Here is a 25,165-nt window from a genome sequence, read left to right as displayed (position 1 = left end):
TCATCCTGGGAGCTTCTCTCTGTGACCGGCACACAGGAGAATTTAAGGACAGCAGAGGCCGGTATCACCGATAGGAAATGGAAGAATAAGATAAAAATCCAGTGGGGAGAGAACAAAGGACAACGTTTTTAAAAATGTACGAATGTCACTACTGAGTTGCAGCGGGTTAAATTATATATGAAAACACGTTAAGCTGCAGTGACAGTAAAAGGCATGAGCACCATTCTTTTATTTTAATTATTTATTAGGAGCACATATGATGTTGACAGTGCTGTTTGACTTTGGATGGAGCTGACGTGCCACGAGCAGGTCAATCCCCGAAATCTGTTAATGTCCCCACATTCACTCCTGCATAATGATTTCAATTTGAGAAGAGCAGCAGTGGATCTACGAGACAAGCAGCCGCGGGACGCTCTGTTAGGTGGTTTGAAGTCTTATCTGTGCCAGCAGTCATATGCTCAGAACCAGCTTCACCGCCTGAGAGACAATCACTCCTCAGGGAGCTGTTTTCCTTCAAGTAACTGAGAAGATTTAAAAACCTGACCATTATCAATAACAGGAAAAGGCAGCACGGCTAAGACCTGTGGTCTTGTTTCCAGTGTGTGGATTCGTCATCACTATTACGTCAGAGAGAGTCGGGTCCAGCAGGCCGTCATCTCTGGTTCATGATGGCCTGGTACTCCCTCTGGTGGGCGAACAGTCGCAGGAACACCTTGTACTTTCTCTCATAGAAGCTGCAAAAAGCATTAAAAATGCAGGAAATTGAGACCCAAACTGATGCACAGTGCTGCACATTTCACTTTCAATTGTAATAACATGCTGACTTCATGATGCTCTCCAATAACAGAGCCGTGATCTCAAGCAAACCAGTTTATTGTTGGAAATGGTGGTTCCAAATTTCTTTTATAATTCCTCTTTTAATAACCACCCAAAATGTAATTTAGTCTAATTATGTATCAATTAATACATTAATTTGTATTTGGATCATGTACCTGTATTGTGATTCTACAATTAGACATGGATTCATCAAATGCTTTATAGCTATTCGTGTGATATCTTTGGACCTCTGTACGCATTAGAAGTAAAAAATAAATGCTTAATTGCACATTTTTTAAAAAAAGGGTTGAGATTACATTCTAAAAACAGTTCTGATGTTAAACTATCATATATCTAATCCATCCATGTTACTATTCCTATTAACCTTCACCAAATGTTTAAAATTAAATTCAGTTCCTCTCACCTCTGGAGTTCACGGTCAGGCTGAACAACTTTCCCCACTTTTGCCATTTTCTCCATCGCCTCCTAAAAACATAGATTGCAAAGACAAATATCATTTCATAAATCATGTAACGCACATTCAGTTTCAGGCCTGCGGTGACCTACTTAAGGTATTAACACAAGCCAAGTGCAGCGGTTTCGGCGTGGCTGTCTTTATGACTAATGCAGCGCGGGGCCTCTCTGCTGTCTAAACCTTCAAAATCCAGCCAGTTGACTGTGTGCAGCCCAGAGGATCAGACACAACAACTGCCGGCTGTAGTTACGGCTGAAAATGGGTTGACAGGTGCAGCCTAGTCCAAACAATAACGTCTTATTTTTAGTAGATCGGGATTAAAGGCTTGCCGCTCGCTTGTGCTACGAGCTCTGGTGCTCAGACCCCAAGGGATGAGAGCTCGACCCAGCAAGAGATTAATCATCGCTTTATGTCTTTAAATGCATTGAGACTGAAGCAGTCAGAGCCACACACTTTGTAATTACTGTGTGTTGGTTCCCACCAGCAGATGGAGGCATTGAGTCAGCGATTATAAGCTCTGTGCTGTGTGCCTATGGCCTATAAAGTTTTTGAGGTAAGTTTCATTGGACTATAAAACAAGATGTTTGGATTGCGAAATGCTAAATAGGTTGCAAAATAGAGTTTGTTTAAAGGGGCATGCCACCAGTTTTACTAAGCTCTCTCTTCACGAGGAGCACTACTCGGCCTGTGGCAGCAAATGTAGAATGTCTTCTGTGGCTCAGATGGGAGGCTTTGAGTTTATTATCATCATTATTATCATTTTGCAATCAGCTTGGGACTTTAGACAGTAAGCCTGCTTTACAAACGAGAGGTGTGTGGTTTGGAAAAAAGAAGGAATTAACAAGATGGGGCAGTCTGATTGAAGACGCTGATCTACATTGCCATCATGTGACACCATGAGCAGCTGTAATCGTGTTCACATAGTACGAATACTGAGAGCTCCTTAAGAACGTGTGTTTGAAAGGGGCAATTTCAACCCCAGAATCACTACATAATGCGTTTTTTTTGTCTGAGCCACTACCAGCTTCATGACCTAGTTTACATACCGTATGTGTGTCACTCTACCTGTATACTGCTGTAATCTTGTGATGCACATGCACCCAGGACTGCTGCTCCTATCAGCACAGCCTCCATCTGGTCAGGCAACACCACAGGCAATCCTGAAAAAGAACAATAATGGAAAAAGTTAAACTGGCCCCCACGGGAGATACTGTTAAACAACGGTGTTTCGTAACAATGTGTGTGGTTTATCAGAAACTTTAAGCTTCCCGTCAGCATTATTTCATTTTTGGGTGAAATCAAACCGTCATTACAACCATCCGTTGTAAGTATTGTATACCTGTAGCGTTGGCGTGAATCTGTACGAACAGGGCGTTTTTGCTCAACCCGCCACAAAGGAAGAGGGTTCTGATGTCATGTCCTGCTTCTCTCATCGCGTCCAGAATATGAAGCGTACCAAGCTGAAACCAGAGAAGATGACGCAAGAGGAATCAGCTTACAAGTAAACAAAAGCAACCGTCATTTGCACCAAAAGGTACTAGGATGTCAGACGGAGACTCAGAGGAAGTCATTTGAGACTCTGAGACAAATAAAACACAGCAGACTCACAGCAAGGGCTTGCACAGTGGCCAGATAGAGCAGGGCCAAGTCATCCAAGGTTTGGGAGAGTGATAGTCCGATCATCTGCAAAACAGTAATGAATCATTCATTCATAAGTGTCTCAAGGGCTGAATCGTACGAGTCACCTCCCATGGAGGATCTGGTATCTTAAATCATCAGTGATTCAGATGAAAACAATATTCATCAGATTCTCTGCTCTCTGGCTTCCTGGAACTGGAATGGCACAACAATAATTTGCTTTCTGAGCACAGAAATCAATTCAGTGGTTCAACTTTGGTCTTAAACAGTGACGCACCTTCATTTTAACTGACTCCTCTTGGCACTGATGAGGTTAGTAAGAACTGCTGCCAGTGCAATAATACAAAACTGAAAGATCTGAAATGATTTGATATTTGATATTTTGATATGCAATAAGAACTGACCCTGGGCCTGACTCTAATGCTGCATCAATTAGCTGCAGGCTAAATGCATTATGAATTGGTTTTGTTTACTACAGTAGTTTAGCATTTTGTAAAATACAGTTATTCTGGTTGTTTCCAAGATAAAGAAATCTTAACTTAGTTTAGCAAGTGGAGGCAGAGGGCAACAGACAGAAGTCTCTGTCCAAAATAAAACAAATCTAATAAGCCCACTTATCAACAAGTCAAATGAAGTCAAGAAACAACACTTTGTGAAGAAGAACGAGAGCACAGGTTAAGAACTTCTAAAACATTTTTTTAACTATTGGTTATCTTATCGATATCCGCCATGAGACGTAGGTAATCATTGGGTATCGGCTAAAAACAAAACATATCCTGCATCTCTAGGTTTTAGAGGACAGTGGTATAGCTCGGCTAACTGTCCCCCCCTTCCAGGTTCTATGCTAAGCTAGGCTAATCGTCTCCCCGCTCATTCACCAATATGTTGAGTAAAGTAAGTCATAATAGTCAACAAGCACTTTCTTTGGAAGCATACAAGTCAATTCACATTATTTATGTACCTGACCTATTATGATTGTTATTATTATCATTATTAATATTACTAATAAGTACTAAGAAATAACTCAAATCAACCATATATTTGATATACTTAAAAGTTAGAGGGTCTAAAAGACCACTTCACTTCTCTAGGTTATAGCGGTAAGCAATCTTAAAACAAATAATATGCAATCTTATCAGTTGAGGCTTCGAATCATGTTCCCTCACCATGCCCTTCAAGGTGGGGTCAGCCAGGGGCGACCTGTTCCCGTGGAAGTCCGGCCAGACATGCAGACTGGAGCCCAGCAGGTCCACAGCGGAACCATCATTAACCATTGAACTCAGGTGGCTGTTCAGGTAGCTGTAGATGTTCCCGCCGGTGAAAGGAAGACTGGGAACAATGACAGCATGCAAATGAAGAGCCCAGTCTGATGAAATAACATCCTGTACACATTTTCTCATAAGACATTTACGATGTCATAGCAGGAAAAAGCACAGGCGTCACTAATAGCACGTTCCAGTAAAACATTAACAACATAGCCGGGCATTTTTGATAAAATCTTAGTAAATGTAACGAAAATCAAACAATTAAACAAACAACTTTATTTGTAACCTCCACAGAATAGTTGGTTGCACACGCAACCTCAATAAGCACGTACTCTTCCAAAAGCTTACTGAACATTATTAATCATCAGCTGAACAGGGAGGACATCTGTGCGAAAAACAGTTTTTGGGAAGTGCAGCACTACATGCATCAGCTGACCTCTGACGTGCCCGTTCCTGGAGCTGGGCGTATGCAGCATGGCCCTTTACCACGTGGTCGATCTGAGGGAGTACAGAGAGAAATTATTAAAACAGGGAGGATTATAGATAATGCAGCTGCTGACATAACTGCTGAATGTTTTCATAATAAATTATGTCCAATTATTGGCAAAACACAAATCTGCATCTACAAAAATTGTTAAAACTATTTGACTAATTTCCATGTAAAGGTACTGTAGTATGAAGTGATGTAATAAAATAACCCATTCTGTCAACTGGTATTAAATTTACATGGATGCAAAACAGAAAAAAAAAGCATAAAATCAGTTCAAATTCACATATGACAAGCCAGAAACAAGAAAGTGTGTTTAACTGCCTGTTAGTTGTTTGTCAACTTGTCAATCATTTACTTCTCAATTAGGCAAAAAGCTGAATTGACTGTAATGAAATGGTTTTGTTATTGGGCCTCTTTTATATCTCATTATTCATCTATCATCTAATTCCATAAAAAAAACAAAAAAAACAATCAAATGTAACCAGAGCATACTGAAACAAATCAAACGTATTTTAACCCAACAGAGCCGCAGCATCACGTCCTCAAGTTGCTTTATCCAACCAACAAAGTCAAAGACTCTTTATGTACTATCACAAATTACAAAAAAGCTGCAAATGTTTGACATTTTTGCTTAAAATATGGCTGATTAATACATTATCAACTAGATCTCAAACAGTTGGAAACTCACTTTCTTTCAATCTGTTAATGAAATAATCATTACAGCTCTGGCCTACTTGCACACAGCCATCTGAAGAGCTCGATAGCCGACTCACCAGCCTTCCTGTCGCACTCTGTCCTCCCTCGTTGAGCCACATGCCGGGCACCATGGCAGACAGGCAGGGCCCCCACACTCCGGGCACAAACAGAGCCTGTTCGCTAATCTGTCGCGGATGGAGGTAAAAAAATGTGACGCCTTAGTTAGCGCCGTATATCACATTAACCAGGAGAAATGGGGTGGCACAATAAGCTTCACCATTAGAAGTTACTGTTGCCCTGTCATTGAACTAAGGGGAGAGATCATTCAGGAGACTACTTCAATCGACTGCACAGCTGCGTCTAAGTGTTAGCTATGTTTCAATCCCCTAAGAGGTGTCTCGGTTAATACAGTAGAGGTGATGAGCATGTAATTCATTGCAGGAAGTTTTGTATCAGGAGCTCACACAACATCCATCTTTTAGCACAAAAGAGCGAAATCCGCTTAACCTAAAACTCCCCTAAAGTGTACAACAGGAAACGTAAACCACCCACTGCCATGTGACAGGTTGATGTCCCACAGATCATCGCCATGCGCGTGGTGATTGGCTGGTCCTCACAGGGCAAGTGAAAGCCTCTGACGTCTGCACCGATCACACCTGGTAAATTACAGATTTTAATAAGATTTGATCAACATCAGCATTTTTATTTTGCAGGGTAGAAAACACTGCACTGTTTTTTGGTGTTACATAGTACTGAGCTAATGACTGTCAGGGACCGATGGCAATGATTTGTGGATCAAATGCTTTAAATCCTTCTGATGTGCTTCTCTAACCTTCACATGAGATTCAGCAGTGACACTAACCGCTGGAATAATGTTTGTCAAGCTGGTTTCAGTTTGAGCTGGAAGGTTCGTCCAGAGCTGGTGTACATCACTGTGACATGAACGACAACTAAAAGTGCAGAGCGTTTTAACCTCTGACCGGCGCAACAATGTGTGATGGGCAGAGGTCGCAGCCAGGGGCCGGAGGTGAAGGTTCACGAGCAGTTTGTCTCCAAGAACAAAACCAGATGGTCAGGATGCCTGAACCAGAGGACAGATCTGCTGCTGCTGCCCTGAAGCTAAAAAAAGGTGCTCACAGATACAGTATACAGCAGCATTAATAAGTCACTTCTAAAACAGGCACCTGTTTGTTGCCCAAAATATTAACGCCGGGAGAGCTTTGGTGGGCTCATGCATCAGTTCTTGTCAGGGACATTTCTCATACTTCACCCACCCCCCATGTACCCTGTGACTGCTGATAGCTATCTGACAAGGCAAAAACGGCTAAATAGCAAATCCTGAAAATAAAGGATGTTATTAATGCTAAACTAGGAAAGATTTTTGTGTCTCAGGGTGTCGATGTGGTTGGGTGGTATTTTTTTTATGAGCAAATTATCTATAATTAGCAAACAACTACAACTTCTGGCTCAGGGTGCTGAGAAATTTCTCAATCTTGGTGAACACCTGGCCTGTCCTTTTAACACCACAATCAGGTCAAAATCAGGTCAACTAATCTGTGAAAAAGAACATCTAAAAATGACAATGAAATGACACTGTCAGTTACCTCGGAGAATGCTTTTAGTAACATTCATTTGCTGCCTTCGGGGCCATGCCTGAGGTCGACATTTTTAGACATGCTGTTCATATTTACATTTCCGCTGAGACTGAAATGTTGTGTTCAATGAGCCCCTGACCTTCTCTGGCACCACAGTAATGCTAAGCTTTGTATTTGGGCCGAAGAAAATATTACTTTAGACGTAAACATTAAATCAACCACATCTCTTCTCCCTTTGGTGTCTTACCGATGAAACATTTCATGTATTATGATTTTAAAAGTTGTCGTGTGGAAACTGCAAAGTGACTGTACCTAGTGCACCTTTGAAAGAAACAATGTACTTGGCAGAATAACTCTGGCTCAAAAAACACATTAATGCTGTAATACCGAGGCCTCCAGCGTGAGCATCGATGAGGGAAGCACCAACTGCAGTTCCTGGATCCAAACCCAAATCTGCTGCCGCCTCCCGGGTGAGGCCGTCTCCCAGCGGGCTCCCCGGGGGACACGTCACACTGCCTGGATGTGGGAAAACAGCACAGCTTCTTTTACAGATGAGGTGTCATAACATGAACGTTCTGAAGTTTCTAAGCAACATTTGTTAAAGTCAAACTCTCGCCAAAATGCAACCGAGGCCTTTCTTTGTGAATGAGTCAAACCTTCGTGTAAAAGCATAATTACGACGAAAGAGGCACTAAGATTTACTTTCGTTTTCGGCTCAAACTCATTTTCAATGGGAGTGCATGGGGCACTTTAGCTATAGCATCAAAATCGCTATTTTAAATACGCTATATTAAAACACTAAGAAGGCTCGATACAACATGAAACTTTGCTCGCAGTATCACCAGGTCTCTATACATAGCTCAGCTGAACCACATGCACTCTACCCAGACGTGTCGATCCCCGAGCACGTCTGGTCGGCCGTGACGACGGCTAGAGGAAGAAGCTACTGCTAAGGTGAGTTGTTCAAAAACTTTTTTAGTAAACTCTGTGTGCACAAACAATATTCTCAATGCTCGTGTTCATGTGTGGAGACCCTGGTGATACTACGAGCAAAGTTTCATGTTGTGTCGAGCCTTCTAAGTGTTTTAGAAATAGAGATTTTGATGCTATTGTAAAAGTGCCCCATGCACTCCCAAATGAAAATGATTTGAGCCGAAAACGAAAATACGGTCAATCTTAAAAGTGCCTCTTTCGCCGCAATTATGCTTTTACACGAAGGTTTGACTCATGTACATTCGCAAAAAAAGCCTAGGTTGCATTTTGGCAAGAGTTTCACTTTAAGTATCTTGTAAATGTCTTGTACCTATTTTGGAGTAGTTGTTTTCCAGAAGATCCTCCAGTCCAATGCTAATCCAGAAACTGGCGTCCCATCCCTCTGGAGGGCAATACGTCCATTTACAAACCAGAGTACATAAAGATCTGTGACATTGCAGAATAGCATTGTAACATGTTTCACAACATATCAAGTACATAATGTATATCAAGCACAGCACGATGTCGCATAAACAGTTACTGAAGGCCACAGTTTCAGAAACAGTTTGTCCATGATAAGACTACATTTCTGGGAATTACCCCTCCTCACACAGTCCCGGTGATCACGGTTAAACAAAGCTCACCGTGTCAAAGAACCCGTTGCTTTCCAAGACAAGAAGTCTGGAAGGTCAAAGAAGTGTGCAGCTTTGTTCCAGCAGCTTTCTTTTAGATTCTGGTAGAGAGAAAATACATGTATATTTTTAAAAAAAAAGTAAAGACAGGGGAAATGAGTGCTTATGTGAGGGATAACAGAACGTACATGTACTGACAGAGACCCTAACAACAAACCAAGAGGTGTGTAAGGCTGAGAAGACTTCTAACACAACATCCGGCACATGCTGACCGGCCAATACAGACAACAAAACATATAGAGATCAGTGCTCCTGTGGTGACCCGGCTCACCTCTCACCTCTTTGAGCCAGAGCAGCTTAGGGGGTTGCATCTCTGGTGACATGACCCCTCCCACCCTGTTCAGGACCCTGTGGCCGGCGTTTGTAATACAAGCGGCCTGCTCTTCGGCACGGTGGTCCATCCACATCACCACGTTCCTCTGTCGGTCGCCTGGGGAGGCAAAATGTAAACAAAATACGCCAAGTAGCAGACACTGCAATGTCTTAAGACCCCGAGTGCAATTCTAAGATCAAAACTGCTTTACTAAGAGAAGATTAATAAATCTGCCCTGGTAGAAATGCGACATCTACACAATATATAATTAGTTATTTAACTTGAGTACCTGGGTCCTGACCCCTGTGTCCACCTTGCTTGATTGAAAACAACATGAGCTCCTACCACCTCCATCTCCCAGGGTGCTGCACTGTAGCTGACCCTGACCTCTGACCTGGCTGTGGAGGAGGGGAGTTTAGCCTCAGGGATCAATAACGTATCCCATTACATTAGACTACAACAACCCAACAAAGCCCTCTGGAAAAATCCACTCTAGTAAAATTTTACAACCTGAACATTTTCCATTTAGGATTTCAAAAACGTAATCACCAAACAACCAATAACGTGTACTTTGCGACTGACTTACCATCCTGACTGACTGGCACGGGCTGGAAGCTTTGGTCCAAAACCACTAGAGAGCAAGTGGCGTCAAAGCCGATCCCTCGTACCTGACTCCTCTCCACATGTTGGGTGACCCTCTGGAACAGATCAAACCAAGCCAGAAAAATCCCATTGGGTCAGAGCTTTTACACACGTGTCTGTGGAGCGATTGTACGAAGGTGTGTACGAATACATTAACAGGCACTGCGTGTGTGTCACACTGGCATGATTACATTGCCACTGTGATTTTCACACAGACGTCATTTACGTCAGTAAATCCTAACCAGGTGTTAAACCCCAGAGAGAACCATTACAGTTACAGTTGCCATTGTGTTGTCCATTTTGACTTCAGCAGGAAAATACACAACAAAAATAGAATAGTGTGATGCTGAAGTTTACCGTCACAAAAACCAGTAAGCAAGCGACAGACTGACTGTACGGTGAACGCCTCCCACCAACCTGAGGCCGCTGTTGTCTCAAAAGATCTCTGCTGCCACTGAGAATGCATTGGAGTTAGCATGTTAGCACACAAGTTAAAAAAAAAAAAATAGGGGAGAGATTTTACTCTTTCGACAAGAAAGAAGAAAAGTAAAAACTGATTTAGTATGAATAATTATGAATCAGTTATGTCAAGATATAAGCTAATATAATGAAAACAAAGTTGAAAAAGCTAAAAGTAATTGGCCATAATTAGCAAACAGCTGGAATAATTACACTAAAAATATAGTATAAGCTCTTAATAGCAGATATAATGTTATGTTGTGTTATACATATTTTGGTTAGATATAGTACGAAAGACACAGAAAAATGGAAAAGTAAATGAATAATTAGCATTAGCTTAAGAGTACTGAATAAGCAATTGAAATATTAGTTAGCTAAGCAATGGGTAGCGAAATACTGGCTAACTAAATGTAAAGAATAAAAACTGATATATTAGCAAAAGATAAAAATAATAGCTGAAGTTATAACTTTAACTAGTGAAATAGTCATCTTAAAGAAAGAAATAAGAAACTGAAATTGTTAAGATAAAAAGATAAGGTTGAGATATTGGCTAAACCTATTAGCTTCTGGGATAATATCTAAAAGTAATGGATAAAAAAAAACCTTTAAATTGTGAGCCAAGAGTAATGAATAAACAGATGAAATATAAGTTGAACACAGCTAATGGGCAACAGTTGAGATGGTTAGCTAGGAGTAAAATATACAGTTGAAATATTGGCTAAACAAATTAGCTTCTGGACAAACTGTTGACATCGTTTAAGCGTCCAGCAGTTTAAGTCCCTCCCTGGGAAGGCAAGCTAAAAATAAACAGTCACAATTCAGAAGTATGGAAGAATAATGCCACAACACCCACATTTCTGCCGTGTTTACATACACTTGGAACATGTCTGTGATGGGGTATCATCTGGTGTGTGTTAATAGAAGGCTGGGACCACACACTGCTTTGAGATCACTGTTAAGTACCTTTACAACTGAGCAGCACTTCTCCCAGATCTCTGCGGAGGACTGGACGTAGTGGTCGGCCTGAGGCTCCCAGATGCTGATGGGCTCCTCTGCAGTGCTCTGCAGCAGACCGGCCCTGGTCACCAGTGCTGCCCTCACACTGGCAGTGCCCACGTCCACTCCTACATAGTAGACCTCCGCCATGAGGAGACGGGCTGAACGCACAGGAGGGGGAGCAGAGGGTCCGAGGGTTGATTATTAACCAGGCTACACTGTCACTGTCGATATGTAATAGACTGTTTCGAAATAGATTAACAGACATTAACGCACGTACACGCATATAAACCATTTTATACATGTTTTTTTATATGACTGGTAATCATTATCTGCCTCATCAGACACAGTTCATCCACAGCCGAACATCTCAACACAACGGGAGAGATAAAGATCCCCCGCACGAGATTTGACCAGGAAAAAAAAAAAACAGCTCAAAAGCACACAGCAGACCTTATCAACACCGAGAGGACATCTTGCAAATCTACCAGAACCATATATCCGAACTTACCGGCGGGTCAGAATCTTTTTAGAGCGGACAAATCATCACTTTTGAGTTTCTGTGAGCGTACTTTGAGCTAAAGACTGTGGCTGCGACGGAGCGCGAAAGAGGCCAAAAAGGGCGAAGTCGAACGTTTCAACGGAGGGACTAGAAGCCCGACGCAGAACAAGTCGGACCATGAATGGGTCACTTTAGACCGTCTCTCTGACATTCCTTCGGTATCTTCGCATCTTTTAAGAGTCCATGCTCTTCGAGGACTGCTGGGCCACGGACACAAACACACCGCAACACGAAATCAGCCCAAATCTTCACACGCAGGCATTGTTGTGGGAGATTGGAGTGTTATGTCAAAGCGTGTGTGTCTCTGTAAACTTAGTCCTGACAGAAACATGCTCCACTTTTATAAAGACTTTAAACAAAACTATCATGTAGGAATATTCTAGGCTGGATCAAAGAGTCCTGGGGGAACAGATAGCACAGCAGGGGCCCCATATCCCCATGGGCCCTAAATAACCCTGTGTTTACTGCCTAATGACATGTACTATATTGGAAATTATGTTAATTTCAGCCCTAAAATACAACATAAAGTAATCCCCCACGCGAGCATAATCAAACTTGTATAATGAGGGCTTGTTTTTAAACTTGTTTTCTACGAGATGAGGCTTCGGGATTCACCACTATTGCAAAGTTCTTGTCGTTTCAATTTATAGCCACAAAAAAAGGACAACCAACAAAGCACACAGTGAACCAACATATAGGACTGCATGTCTGTTATTATCCATTCTTTATTCAGTCATCAAGGTGTTTCCACAGCAGACATTTTGACTTGTCATTGAAGCACTGGTGTAGCTGACGCGACGAACAGTGACTCTGCTCCATTTAAGGGTTACAGAAAGTCATGTTATTAATCAGCATGCAGGGCTCCAGAGCTGCCAAGACTAAGAGTCATGGTTACTGTTATTATGCTTTGTAGTAATGATGAAATTTCCTCTGTAAAAAAAAAAAGAAAAAAAAAGATGTACATCAATTACAGATCACTGTATTGAAGTTGAATGAATATAGACACAGTTTACTGAAATAGATGATGCTATGTAACAGCAGTGAGGTGGAACAGCTGCGAAATGAAGCTGCGTGAGACGGCAACCTGCCATCAGAGACTTCTGACCTGTCGGTCTTCTCTCGTCTCGTCAGTCTCTTCACTCCATTGTGTTCATTTCTTAGAGGAGATCAGCAGCTGTCTAAAGGAAGTGGGGCTGACTGTGATCAGCGTGTTTGGACCAGGAATGATCAGCAGAGATGGAGCGCAGAGGAAAAACCGAGCAGCACGACAGGAAGAAACAGATGGTCTTCAACAAACACTGCGCGGACAGTGTTTGAAATCTCATCCGTCTCTCCCTCACTGCTCTGTGTGTGTGTGTGTGTGTGTGTGTGTGTGTGTGTGTGTGTGTGTGTGTGTGTGTGTGTGTGTGTGTGTGTGTGTGTGTGTGTGTGTGTGTGTGTGTGTGTGTGTGTGTGTGTCCATCCCTCTGGTAAATGCCTGAAGGTAATCAAAACTTTTCTCTGTTGATACATCAACACATGCATATGTAGTCTTCCTCTGTGTTTTGCTTCCACGAAAAGGGGGAGTGTTTGCACGGACCCTGGGCGGTCCCACCTCTGGACAACAACAGCGGGCCTGTTGGGAGGCAGGCAGGACCGAGCTCCTGATTAGAACACTTCACGCAGTGGAAACAGCTGGCCAGGGCAGGGAGGAGGAAGGAGCCCTGTTATCTAAAAAGCGACCCCCGTCAGGACAGCGGAGGGGAAAAGCTGACAGAGAAACAGGAAGCGCGGCCAGGGCGCAGCGGTAGTTGCGAGAGAGGAAAACAGTCCTCTGGTGCGGCTGAACACAGGTGTACAGGCAGAGGGCGACGAGGCTCAGAAAGTTGTCTGAACACTGGAAGAGGAAAGAATGAAAGACAGCAAAAACGCTGGGGCCCTGCTCGCCTTTGTCACCGCGGTGGTATTAGACACAAACTAAAGCATTCCAGCGCTGGATTTCCACTTCAGGGTGTCAAATACTTCCAAATGGGTGTTGCAGGGCCGTGTTGCGAGGACAACATGTCATCTCGAGAGTGTTGACCTCAGGCAGCTCTGGTTCTCCCAGGCTGTCTGGGGCTGTTAACTTATTTATAGTTGGCTTGAGGAGAACATGTTGAATAATACAATGGGGGAGGCCAGACAGACCGGACCGCTGCAGCTGTACACAGCCCTCAAACCACCAGAGCAGCTTCACATTCACCTAAAAGGCCTAGATTTGTAGAAATGAATCCACAGAATATAATGAATATCACTCCTCCAAAGTGTGATTTCCATTTGACTTAAACAGTCCCACAAACTTAGATCAAGTTCATTTATCAGCGCACTGTATTTACTTCCATGTGTCCGCTCAGCTCTGGCGTCTGTCCATATTACACATGAGAACAGTTTAACATTCTGGACATTTAGACTAAAGCTGATGAGACAGAACTTTATTCATCCTAAAAGGTATACATTTATAATCGGTGATGGAATGTAACTATGCACATAAACCTGAGGAGCGTTGGCAACATAGGTACTAGTTTCAGGTACTTGGACTTTACTTCAGTATTCACATTACCACTTAACACTTCCACTCTACTACGTTTTGGAAAGAAAAATATTGTACTGTTTACTCCACTACATGTATTTGATAACTTCAGTTACTAGTAAGTTGCATGGCACATCAGAACCAGTAGCACATTAAAACAATTCGATAATAATAATAATAATAATAATAATAATAATAATAATAATAATAATAATAATCATTCCACCTGTAGTATACAGTACATGCATATGTGTTAATATAAGTATTATTTACTTTTACTTGTGCTTTTGACACTTATGTACTTAGTATTTAGGAGTTTATATGTATTGACTGTGTATGTATATATGTATAGATACACATATGAATATGTGTGTCTATTGTAAATATATACTGTGTGTATATGTTGGGCTGAGTATCTTATCAGTATCATATTGCTGTAGTGATATTCTGTAACAGGCAACAATTTTGTTATTTCACAGTATTTGGTAAATACCCTTGAAGGGATAACATGGAGACTTCAAAATATTAATAGTAATATAGATATATACTGTGTCACGTTGCAGCCTGAACAAATATTGCATTGTTATTTTAGGGCTGTATTTCCCAGCCCTATGTACATGCATACACATATGTGTATTTATATCATCTCCATGTAATATTTATTTTATACTGCTTATATTGCTGGCTGCCCAATATTTTAGTCCACCAGTTTTCTTTCAGTCTGGTGCACGTTCGACTGTTCTCACCACATCAGTTAGCATGTATTCCTGGTTACAGTGGCGTACTATAGGCACATGTAGACATCTAACATGTGTATTTCTAGTAGCTATTCTAGTTGTAAATGTAAACACATATGCAAGTATATTTATCACTTATAGTTTACAGTATTTTTTGTTATAATATTCACATATATATTTTGTATCATTATTAATTGTAAGTTATTTTTTGTATATTTTATGTCTTATTTGTCTTTATATTTCTGTCCTTACTCTTATCTCTTATTGTCTTCTGTTTGTGTCTGATCAGAATCTCTCTACAGTTTGACATTTCCATTTCAGAAGGAGCAACTGTAATGTACCAATTTCCCCTCGTGGATCGATGAAGCATTTCTGATTCTGATAAACATATGCAGTAAAATAAAAGACAGAAAATCTATCGTTATAGAACAGAAAAAGGTGGAAATTACAATTATAATAAGCAATGATATCATCATACAAACAATACAGGCATACAACTATATACATTTTGGTTGTTGGAGCCACTCCTGTTTTAATCAGATGAAATTTGAACAAATATATTGGGATCTGCAATCAAATTTAAATTCAGGACAGTAAGAAATCCAAGTTTATTGCTTAGACATATTAAATAATGTTAATTAATTGTTCCTCTTCCAGTGACAAGTATCCCTCAACCTGATCATTCGAGTTTATAGTCACAATTTGACCTGTGTGTTGGCCCTAAATGCATATATTTTCATATCCACTTGTGTCTGTACATAACGGCAGCTGTTTGTCTGCTCATCTCTGTGTAGCTTCTCTTCCTTTATATTTCTCACTTTGGCCCTGCGTGTAAATCACAGGCTATTTCCCGTACGAATCCTCTTCCTCTCTCTGCCACGACCAAGAAAAAAAACGGTTGTAAAAAAAAAAAAGACAATTTTCACATGTTGTGTTCCTCACAACAAAGCAGAAGCTCCTGGTGCAGGTGTGTGACCTCATCCTCTCTCTCTCTTGTGTCTTTGACTGCTCCACCAGCGCTCACCCCTCTGATCTGAACTGTTAACATCTTCTTTTAAAGAGGCGGTGAAGATCTCACGCGTCTGCGTTTTGATAATGAGGTCATCACTCGAATGGGTTTGAATCTGTGAAACTTCACCATCCTGTGAGCGCAAACGCTGCCGATCACAAACGTCTCGGTGAGAGAATATCGATCGTGTGTCAGTGCGCTAATCACGGCGGAGCGGCGAGGCCGTCCCTCACCTCAGGATGGGTAACTAATAATTGAGCGGGTAACTAAATATTCAAAAACACTACGTAATCCCAGAGTACATTGCTCCACTGTCTGCATTACCTAATCCCATAAGCCATCGCGGGAGGGGGCGGGGATATGGCCAGTTGTCAGAGCAACCTGCATGTCATTAGACATACCCCGCCTTCCAAATCATCTTCAGCCAATCGGGGGCCGTAGAAATGACATCATTGTTATTTTCAGTAGAGCTGCAGCTTAGAGGTGGATAAAGTTCGTCTCCACGTTGGAAGTGATAGAAAGTATTATCCCCTATTCGGACTGTGTTTCTGTGTTTTTGGCGGAGGAGGAGAGCTCGCGGCGGACACTTCAGGTGTGGGAACGGAGAGTCTCGGCGGCCGCGGGGGGGAGTCCGGTCTGTGCTGTGACGATCGCGAGGATCACAAGAGAAAAAGTTTTCTCAGGACGCGAAGTTGTCAAGTGAGTTGAACTTCAACAATAGGCGGACTCTACCGCAAGACAGCCCGAGAGACAGCGAGGCACGGGACGCATGTAGACTGTCGACCTGGGACTCTTTTTTCCCCCCCTTTGTTTTTTTTTTGGTTTTTTTTTTTTAATGAGAATAGACGTCCCTCAAGGTGATAAAAACTTTATGTCCAGGAAAATGGAAGCGACCTTCTACGACGAAGCCGTGGCTGCTTCCAACTCCCAGCATGACGGGACGACAGTGTACGGGTTCAACCCAAAAACCCTCAAACAGACCATGACCCTGAACCTAAACGACCCGAAGAACTTCAAACCCCAGCTGAGCTCCAAGGCGCTGGACATCCTCACGTCCCCGGACGTGGGCTTGCTGAAGCTGGCCTCGCCTGAGCTGGAGAGGCTGATCATCCAGTCGTGCAACGGGCTGACGACTCCCACCCCGACCCAGTTCGTCTGTCCCAAGAACATCACCGACGAGCAGGAGGGGTTCGCAGAGGGCTTCGTGAGGGCACTGGCCGAGCTGCACTACCACCAGCAGGGACCCGCCGTCCACCCCGACGCGCAGGCCGGCGCGACCACCAGCATGGCAGCCGGCTCCGCCGCGTCCGAGAGCGGCGGGATCCCCTACAGCTGCACGGTGCGCGCCGAGCCGCCGGAGTACACAAACTTGGGCTCTTTCGGCCGAGGCGTGGTCTCCGTGTCTGCACCTGCCAGCGAGAGGCACCCGGCCATGACCTACCCATCCGCCCAGCAGCCGTCCCACAACCACATGGAGCAGCAGCAGCAGCTGGCGGCGGCGGCGCAGCACTCGCGGCTACACGCGCTCAAGGAGGAGCCGCAGACGGTGCCCGAGATGTCCGGCGACACCCCGCCGCTCTCCCCCATCGACATGGAGAACCAGGAGCGCATCAAAGCGGAGAGGAAGCGCATGAGGAACAGAGTGGCCGCGTCCAAATGCCGGAAAAGGAAGCTGGAGAGGATCTCCCGGCTGGAGGACAGGGTCAAAAACCTGAAGAGCCAAAACACGGAGCTGGTTTCCTCTGCCAACGTCCTCCGGGACGAGCTGGCTCTGCTCAAGCAAAAGGTCATGGACCACGTTAACAGCGGCTGCCAGCTCATTTTGACGCAGCAGCTCCAAGCTTTCTAGACTGCCGAGGAGGAGGAGGAAGGGGGGGAGAGAAACCAAGGGACGATTTCTTGGGGACCAAAATGCAGCTTACAGTGGGCTTGTTCAGCTTGGCGGTGTGGGGAGGGAGGTGGGGGGAGAGAGAGTCCATGTGTCTCATTTCATTTTTCCACCAAATTATCCGCTCAGGCTGCATCCACCGAATGTGTGCAGACAAAAGAGCAGGAGACTGGGAAAGTTGTTGCGCGCAGCTCAGAGAGGGGGGCACCCGCTCCAAACATGCCTCTGACGGGACTTGTTAGATATTTCAGGCACTTTTTTTTCTGTCTTTCCATTCAGAAACCACGACATTAAATTTCTGTTGCGCTAAGGCAGCACGGTCAGATCTTTTTTTTTTTTTTAAGTAACTCTCACGTAGCCAGGACAGTCGGAGCCTGTGCGGGGATCGGATTGCAGACGGACAGAAACACAGGCCCGTCTTCTCACCACGTCAGTTAGCAGTTCATGCGTATAGACTTGAGTCAAGCACTGAGCATCCCACCAGCGACTATACAGTATGTACAGAGTAACACTAACATTAAATAAATAAATACAAGTTTCACACCTTTTTACGCAAGGGACTCTTCTAGGTGTGTGTGTAGCGTTTACTGACAGAACCTGCCTTACTTTCTTAACCCTTCTGTTCATACAAGTTTGTGATAATAGGTGTAACTAATGTTAGACCTGAAATAACACTTTGTAATATTTGTACGCTGTATTTTTGAGCACTTCCGAACTGTAAATACGACAAAAAATAAAATAATAATAATAAAAAAAAATGTTGGACACGTGTTGATGTGTTTTGTACCTTTTTGTGAATAATGTCACAGCTCGTTACTCCGAGTGTTTGTAATTGGAGGAGCAGGGGCGGACGGGACACTGAGTCACCGGCGCAGTGCGTGCGTGCGTGCGGGGCGCTTGTAATGGTCGGTGAGGCTGCGCGGCCGCCCATTGGACGGAGAGGTGTCGGAAGTGAGGCGCACGCTTCCATATATGGCGAGGAGGCCCTCCAATGCGCACTGGGACGGGCGTGTGTGTGTGTGAATCACCGTCTTCCCACTACAGCTGGCGACTCCTGGAAGAAGCCTATGAGGCACAGGCAGATCTGTTTACACACGTCAGGAGTGTGTCGAGGGACAAAGGAAATGTTTTGATCGAGGGCGGACACTACAGGTGGAAACACCACGTCTCAGCATTTGGGGAGCATTCACTTCTTACTTCACACTTGTGGGAAATAAATATTATTTTAACTCAGATTTATGCTCGGTTCATTATGCAAATTAGGGGCTTTGTTCATATTCAAACATAAATCATAATATGTAATATAAATAACTATCTTAAAGGTGCAGTATATGTAGGAAAATAGCCAGCTGTTGTTGTCATACCCTAATCAAATATGAGGTCAGCATGTTACCAGAGTAACAGCCAAGTGCAGCAGCCGTTAGCTGGTTAGCTCAGTTAGCCGGTTAGCTCAGTTAGCCGTGCATCTAGTGGTCCCACCAGGAACTTGGGGCATCAGGAGTGTTCGGGTCAACCCCGAGAACAAAAAGGAGCTTTAGACCGGGATGGGCCAGGACTAGCCAGTTAGTAGATATCTAAATCTAAGTACAAACTCAATACATCATGTAGAAACGGCTATATCTTCACATTCTGTTGATAAGTCTAGTTCATTTTTCTTGGAACAATTTCAACTAAAAAAAATAAAAATAAAAAAAAATATATCCACTTTCATTCCCATCTGTATTCTGAGGGTCATTACAGATGGGTTTGTTCATGTCATTCATAGACTAATTCAGTTGAAAACAAAACAATACTTTTTTTTTTTTTTTTAAAATGGCTGTTGACAATATTTTCTGGTTGTCCAAAATTCCCACTGTAAAATTCTTTAAATCTGAATGAAACAAGCATTTTGAACCTGGCTCTATCCGACATTTACCATTCTGTTCTGGAATTGGCTGCAAATTTAGTGCACATTAAACAAGACAATGCCTCATTTTCACATCAAGACATCACATTTCAGAAAAGCTGTCATACAAAAAAAAAACCTCTCTTGATCCAAGTCATTTACTGGGGAAGCATCATGGTGACATTACTTCAATATTTTACCCTATTTTCTGGTAGTATATAACCTTGAAGAGTTATTCCCAACCTGCAGGCTAGTGAACAGCATGTACAAAAACAAGTTATTTATTCTCTCAACTACTGTCTGTGATATAAATTACAAACATGTTTTGTGTAGAAAAAACAAAAAGGTATAAATCTATACATATTTCAACCTGAATCAGATGCTGCACACATACATGGCAAACAGATATTCAAGTGCACCGGGACATTAAAAATTCAGCTTCATTTGTACACACATTGTGGACCACCAACACTGACGGGTACTCACTGGCTTTAAAGCAGACTGGAACACTATGGAGAGAATGTTGAGATGTATTTATGAGGGGTTTGGTGACACACGAGGCAGCTGTGGGGCAGATTTTAAAGAGCCTGCACAGCCGCGGTAAAGCCACACAGGTGTCTTCACTTACAGCCTGATTAGACCAGAGTTACTGATTGACATTTCTGCTGCACCTGTAAAAGGCGGGACATTTCCATCGACGCTGAACTTTCACCTGAGACGAGGCCTAATCAGATTAAATGAAAACACCTGTGTGTAACGTGCAGCGCCTTTAAAGACTGTTTAAATATGCTGTGACCTGGTCATGTACACACTGCTACAGGATCAGATACCGACATCTGTATACTTAGCATGTTTTTTCCGATACTCGACAACCTGAACAAGCGCCTTACCCACAAACATGATACGCTTAAACATTAACACAGTGCATTATTTTCCTGTCCAGAGCTCACGAGCTGCTGATATATCCCCAAAACTTTCAATATTTTACCACCAAATCAGATTCTCACTTGATAACAGAAGTTCCAAATTATTGTGTGTTGACTGCCAAAGTGGTTGATGGAACAGACGCCAATAAAACAGCTACAGTGCTAATTTGCCAGCTATTGGCTGGTGGCTGGAGTGCACTGCCCACTCTGTGTCCACTGTCCAACTGCTTAGTTTCATCCCGCTCCACTCACACACTGGACACATTGTTCCCCATCCAATTCCATGCGGGGTTTATTTTTGCATTTAGTTCCTGATGGTTTCCACTGTTTATATTCGGTCCTGTGTCAGTGGGTCTCAGCTGACGAGCACGCCGTCTTTTGCAGAGAGGCGCTGCCGGTGTACGTGGTCCTGCTCTAGTTCTTCATGGCTGGGGTGCCAGAGCCGGGACAGGATGCGCTCCATGTTCAGGGCATACATCGTGTGGGAGGGCATTACACCGCGGTGAACCTAAAGCACACACACGTTTCAGAAAGACATTCAACCATTTAAACCTATTTTGGATTAGTGATGGGAGTCCAGATGGACTCATGTGAGCAAATTCTGTTACACAGAGCAAACATACAGGTCCAAAAGCACAGTTCAACAATGTGACTCATAAAAATATTACTCTCATTTGTTCAAGTGATCAGCTGACAGCGTCATGTCACAGCACTCTAATGAGCCATTACAGAAGCTAGTGAGGTGAAACATTGTGTAGTAGCAAGTATAACCTGGGCGGCAGGGGAGGAGCTTTTTCAACATTATTATTATTTTGGGGCAGAGTCACAAAATTCTTTAGGTGTATTTTATGTATTGATTGCTGGTGATTCTACACATGTAGTTGTTATGGCCTGGTGACTATTTCAAGCAAAGTTATGGCTCTAATACTTGACCTGGGCCTTTGCCGAAATGGCTGCTGAATGGAAAGACTTGCCTGTTACAACTTCATAAAAAGCTCAAATAGCCTGTTTTCTTCTAACAGAAGAGAAAAACTCTTATGTGCCAATTCCAAAGCACATAATGTCACATGGGTTTTACAAGGTCACAGCTTGTTCACCAAATCTGACCATGGTGGCACAATGCAGTCACGAGTGTATGACTGCACTTGAGAAATGGGCCTGACCTGCTTTTTTTTTTTTAAATTGATGGGATATGTTAAAAGTCCTGGGACGGGAAAGATACATGAGTACATTTCTCTCACCTGTAAAGCCTCCAGGAGATCAAATATGCTGATCGGAGGGAGGGGTGCGGGGAGCATGTCAGCAGAACAGGCCAATAAGTGAACAGCTTGTTGTTCTGCTTCATCAGGCGACACCTGAGGTGCTGGGCCAGCAGGGAGGGAAGCACTTGGAGGGGGACTGAGAGAAAGACAATGTGAATATCATTATGGACTGAAAAATATCATCAGTGTTACTACTTCCCTTTAATGACAGCAAAGAATCAATGATTGACTGTCCAGACTGAGCAGCAACAGTATCAATGTCTACCTCAACTCATTTCTTTTATATTAACCATGTGCAGTGATTATCAGCTACTGGGAGGTATCACAGTAGTCCATACCATTCTGTAACACTGTGATAAGCAGCGAGGCTGTTCTTCAGATAAGGCTGCGGTGTGACATCACTGCCAAAGGCATACGGGAAGTGACCATCTCGTAAACGATACGCCTTCCTCCGGGTGATTACAGCAGTCAGGACGTCTTTTAAGTGGTGCTGAAATAAATCAGGACAGTAAGTCAAGCAAGGCTCGATCTCCATGGTAACAGGCTGTCAGTCAAACTCTGTGTAGATGTTAAATTGCAGATTGCCAGTGAAAAGTTAGAACCACCATTTTGTTGAGTAATTTCCCTGTGAGGATGTAGTACACATCAGTGTTGGGAGACAGAGAGAGAGAGAGCGAGCGTGTCAGTTTACTTTTTCCTCTGTGTGAAGTTTGTGTAAGTTTGTCATATTGTCATACTCTGATAGAGGGCAACATACACCACATAGAGAGTAAGTAAATCCCTTTGAGACAAATTTGTCATCTGTGACTTTGGCGTGAATAAATAAACGCAACTCTAGTCAACACTGATGGAAAATTGCTACAAACCTCAACAGCATAGATCATGCTGCTGACGGCATCGTCTGTGATGTTATCCAGGCCCAGCTCAAAGGCCGTCACCATCATGCGGGCCTCCAGCTGGCCCCGTGTGGGCAGCAGCAGAGTGTGGGCGCTGAGACGCAGCTCCTCCTCCTCACCTCCCACCTCCCGCGGGCTGAAAGGTTGGGCAGCGCTCAGAGGGTTCTGGGGCTGGAAACGATGCTGAGGGTGCAAACAAGACATGTAAATATCCAAATGATGACTGTTTCAGTTGGTGATTACTTACGGGGCACTAACATCTCAATAGTTAGGCAACTGGTTTATTTTAAAATGTCAGCAGAGCTGCTGTTAACCTAAATGTACAAAGCCTCTCCTGGGTTGAATGTCAGAAAAAATACTTGCATCAAATTTCTGTCTGGAGGAACATTTCTTCTTCCCCTTTGGTTTGCCAGGCTTTGATGCAGAACCAGCTTGCCACTGTAATGGCCCAGCGCCCTCTAGTGGACGATAAAAGAACATAACAGAATGAATTGAAGAAACAAAAATGGAGATGGGACATAAAGACAAATAAGAACATTCATAATAGAAAATCTCTAGCTGGATCATGAGAAATTAAACACATGCTTAAATAGAGTCAGTGCTCATTTAAGTCATTGATCACAGGCACTGTACTTGTGCTTTGTCACATACACAATTCTAAATTACATTTAAGATTAAATGTAATTGTGTTACGTATATCTGAAAATAGTCCTGCTCCAATACTAGAGATGGAGATGGAGATTCTCAATTCCCAAATCGATTACTGATCAGTTTTCTGCAACTGCTTTGTTCCATCCAAGTCGACGTGTAGCTTGAACAATTTGGAACCAGTTCTTGAATCAAATCCTTATTGTATTCATGGGACAATAAAATCAATGTAACAAATACACCTTAGTATGTACTGCAGTTTAAGGAACTGCAAGAATTATCAAAACATAGATTGAACATCAACTCATATGCAGTGTCACAGAAAATAAGTTACATCCATACCTGGTGTGGAGACGATGATCTGGCAGCGTGTGAGAATGGCCAGGAGGAAATCATTGTGAACGTGGACTGCAGACGAGGAAGGAGGGAAACAGAAAATGAGCGACAGTTTTTCAAGGTAGAACACATTTTTTAGGCTTAAACAACAACAAGTGTTTATTCTTGCTCACTAACCATTCTCCTGTGCCAACAGGCGACGAGCCTCAATGTCAAACTCCTCCTTGCTGATCTTCTGTTTGAACCACAGCTTCAGGTTTGCCCAGTAACTGCACAGAGAGACAACACACAGGAAACATGGGTACAGGACAAACCTCCCTGTGCATATACAACTCTGTTCATTTCACAAACAAGTCTAAATGTACATTGTATTTTAATGAAAGTTTTAAAGAGCATAAACTGCTAAAACAAGAACCCGTTTAAGTAAAGTTTTCCTTTTTTTTTTTTTTTTTTAATCTCACATCTGTTTCCATCAACTTGACATTAACACAAGCTACAGAAATATTTTCACACAAACCGACCAACATGTTCAAATTTATGTAGCTTTGGTCAGCTGTTGAAATTCGTTGATAAAATGTTAATACGTCGGGTTTGCAGTTTGTTTCGTGTCATCTCGGAAGCACATTACAAATACCGAATAACTGAATAAATACTAGCTGATTGAAAACCGTTGCGAACGACGGACGCCTCAAACATTAGCTTGTGTGCTAGCAAGCTGCTAATATGCACGTAGCTAGCTAACAGAAGAATTACTGTGCATTTCGGCGGCAAACCGAGAAATAGAGAAGAAAATCAACACCGCAAACAGAAGAAACACGCGAACAGCATGTTACTCACTGCTTGACATTATCGCCAATCGCGTCAGTCAAGTTCTTCTTTGCAATCTCAAGCTCGCTAGCATGAGCTGCCATGGCGTTCATGAAGTCCTACAGTGACGTCATCATCCGGCGACAAGTTATTTCTCCTTTTTTTGTGTCGGAACTTTATTGTAGCGAGTTAGTTTTAGTTAAAAATGAATGAATATGACTTAATGCAGTGATTATAAGATGGATATCAATGCCATCGCTATATCAACATGACAATACTTAAATAATACGTATTCAGTTAGAGAATACATTTAAAACCAAATGATAGATTAAATAATAGCTAGAGGGCGCTGTTAAACCCAAACAATGTTTTTATTTTTCCAGACGACACATTCATGCAATTTCACACAGATACAAGTCATGTGGATACCCGTATATATACAAGTATGCTTTCAAATTTTGGTTGGATCTATTTCGAGATGTCTTATTAAAGAATATCACTGGTTTATCTTTCCTTTTTCAGCGTCAGAGCACCGAGTGTGAAATGTTTAGAAATGACGTGTGCAAATGCTTGTCAGCAATGACAAAGCTTTAATATTAAGCACATCTGGCT

General features: G+C 42.8%; 3 protein-coding genes across 9 annotated transcripts; 1 reads left to right on the top strand and 2 right to left on the bottom strand.

Moving 5' to 3' along the window:
* Positions 1-226: 226 nt before the first annotated feature.
* On the bottom strand, positions 227-20,294 carry fggy (FGGY carbohydrate kinase domain containing). Of its 7 annotated transcripts, none has more exons than XM_037082894.1 (16): positions 20,165-20,294; positions 11,017-11,210; positions 9,539-9,650; positions 8,918-9,069; positions 8,592-8,680; positions 8,279-8,394; positions 7,363-7,491; positions 5,933-6,036; positions 5,458-5,565; positions 4,631-4,692; positions 4,096-4,258; positions 2,900-2,974; positions 2,631-2,751; positions 2,357-2,451; positions 1,241-1,302; positions 227-734 (listed from the first exon to the last, which is right to left on the bottom strand). In XM_037082894.1, the coding sequence occupies exons 2-16, from the start codon at positions 11,197-11,199 to the stop codon at positions 653-655; spliced, it is 1,653 nt and encodes a 550-aa protein (XP_036938789.1). In that variant the 5' UTR covers positions 11,200-11,210; positions 20,165-20,294; the 3' UTR covers positions 227-652. The 7 variants fall into 7 exon arrangements, with proteins under 7 accessions (XP_036938789.1, XP_036938788.1, XP_036938790.1 ...); XM_037082893.1 differs by lacking the exon at positions 20,165-20,294 and adding an exon at positions 11,561-11,877; XM_037082895.1 differs by lacking the exon at positions 20,165-20,294 and adding an exon at positions 9,242-9,350 and having other exon boundaries at positions 11,017-11,046.
* On the top strand, positions 16,363-18,563 carry LOC119010619 (transcription factor AP-1-like). Its single transcript, XM_037082902.1, has one exon. It carries the CDS (start codon positions 16,741-16,743, stop codon positions 17,752-17,754), a length of 1,014 nt encoding a protein of 337 aa, XP_036938797.1. The 5' UTR covers positions 16,363-16,740; the 3' UTR covers positions 17,755-18,563.
* Positions 19,746-24,736, bottom strand: tada1 (transcriptional adaptor 1). The gene is made up of 8 exons (XM_037082903.1): positions 24,584-24,736; positions 23,924-24,015; positions 23,753-23,818; positions 23,126-23,220; positions 22,733-22,945; positions 22,205-22,356; positions 21,846-22,002; positions 19,746-21,112 (listed from the first exon to the last, which is right to left on the bottom strand). Exons 1-8 carry the CDS (start codon positions 24,664-24,666, stop codon positions 20,960-20,962), a joined length of 1,011 nt encoding a protein of 336 aa, XP_036938798.1. The 5' UTR covers positions 24,667-24,736; the 3' UTR covers positions 19,746-20,959.
* Between the last annotated feature and the right edge of the window lie 429 nt (positions 24,737-25,165).

The sequence above is a fragment of the Acanthopagrus latus genome, chromosome 21 (genome assembly GCF_904848185.1).
Source record: "Acanthopagrus latus isolate v.2019 chromosome 21, fAcaLat1.1, whole genome shotgun sequence".
Taxonomy (NCBI): domain Eukaryota; kingdom Metazoa; phylum Chordata; class Actinopteri; order Spariformes; family Sparidae; genus Acanthopagrus; species Acanthopagrus latus.
The sequence above is the reverse complement of the archived record's forward strand: the minus strand, read 5'-3'. Positions and strand labels throughout refer to the sequence as shown.

What these genes read in the sequence shown, in the direction of transcription:
- tada1 (XM_037082903.1), bottom strand. Translation starts at nt 24,666, where the DNA reads ATGAACGCCATGGCAGCTCATGCTAGCGAGCTTGAGATTGCAAAGAAG. An exon ending in ATTGGCGATAATGTCAAGCA is followed by an intron (nt 24,016 to 24,583) that starts GTGAGTAACATG and finishes CTCTCTGTGCAG; the next exon opens with TTACTGGGCAAACCTGAAGC. An exon ending in CCTGTTGGCACAGGAGAATG is followed by an intron (nt 23,819 to 23,923) that starts GTTAGTGAGCAA and finishes CCTCGTCTGCAG; the next exon opens with TCCACGTTCACAATGATTTC.
- LOC119010619 (XM_037082902.1), top strand. Translation starts at nt 16,741, where the DNA reads ATGAGAATAGACGTCCCTCAAGGTGATAAAAACTTTATGTCCAGGAAA.
- fggy (XM_037082894.1), bottom strand. Translation starts at nt 11,199, where the DNA reads ATGGCGGAGGTCTACTATGTAGGAGTGGACGTGGGCACTGCCAGTGTG. An exon ending in CGTGCCAGTCAGTCAGGATG is followed by an intron (nt 9,070 to 9,538) that starts GTAAGTCAGTCG and finishes TTGCCTCCCCAG; the next exon opens with GCGACCGACAGAGGAACGTG. An exon ending in CATCAACCTGTCACATGGCA is followed by an intron (nt 5,566 to 5,932) that starts GTGGGTGGTTTA and finishes CATCCGCGACAG; the next exon opens with ATTAGCGAACAGGCTCTGTT.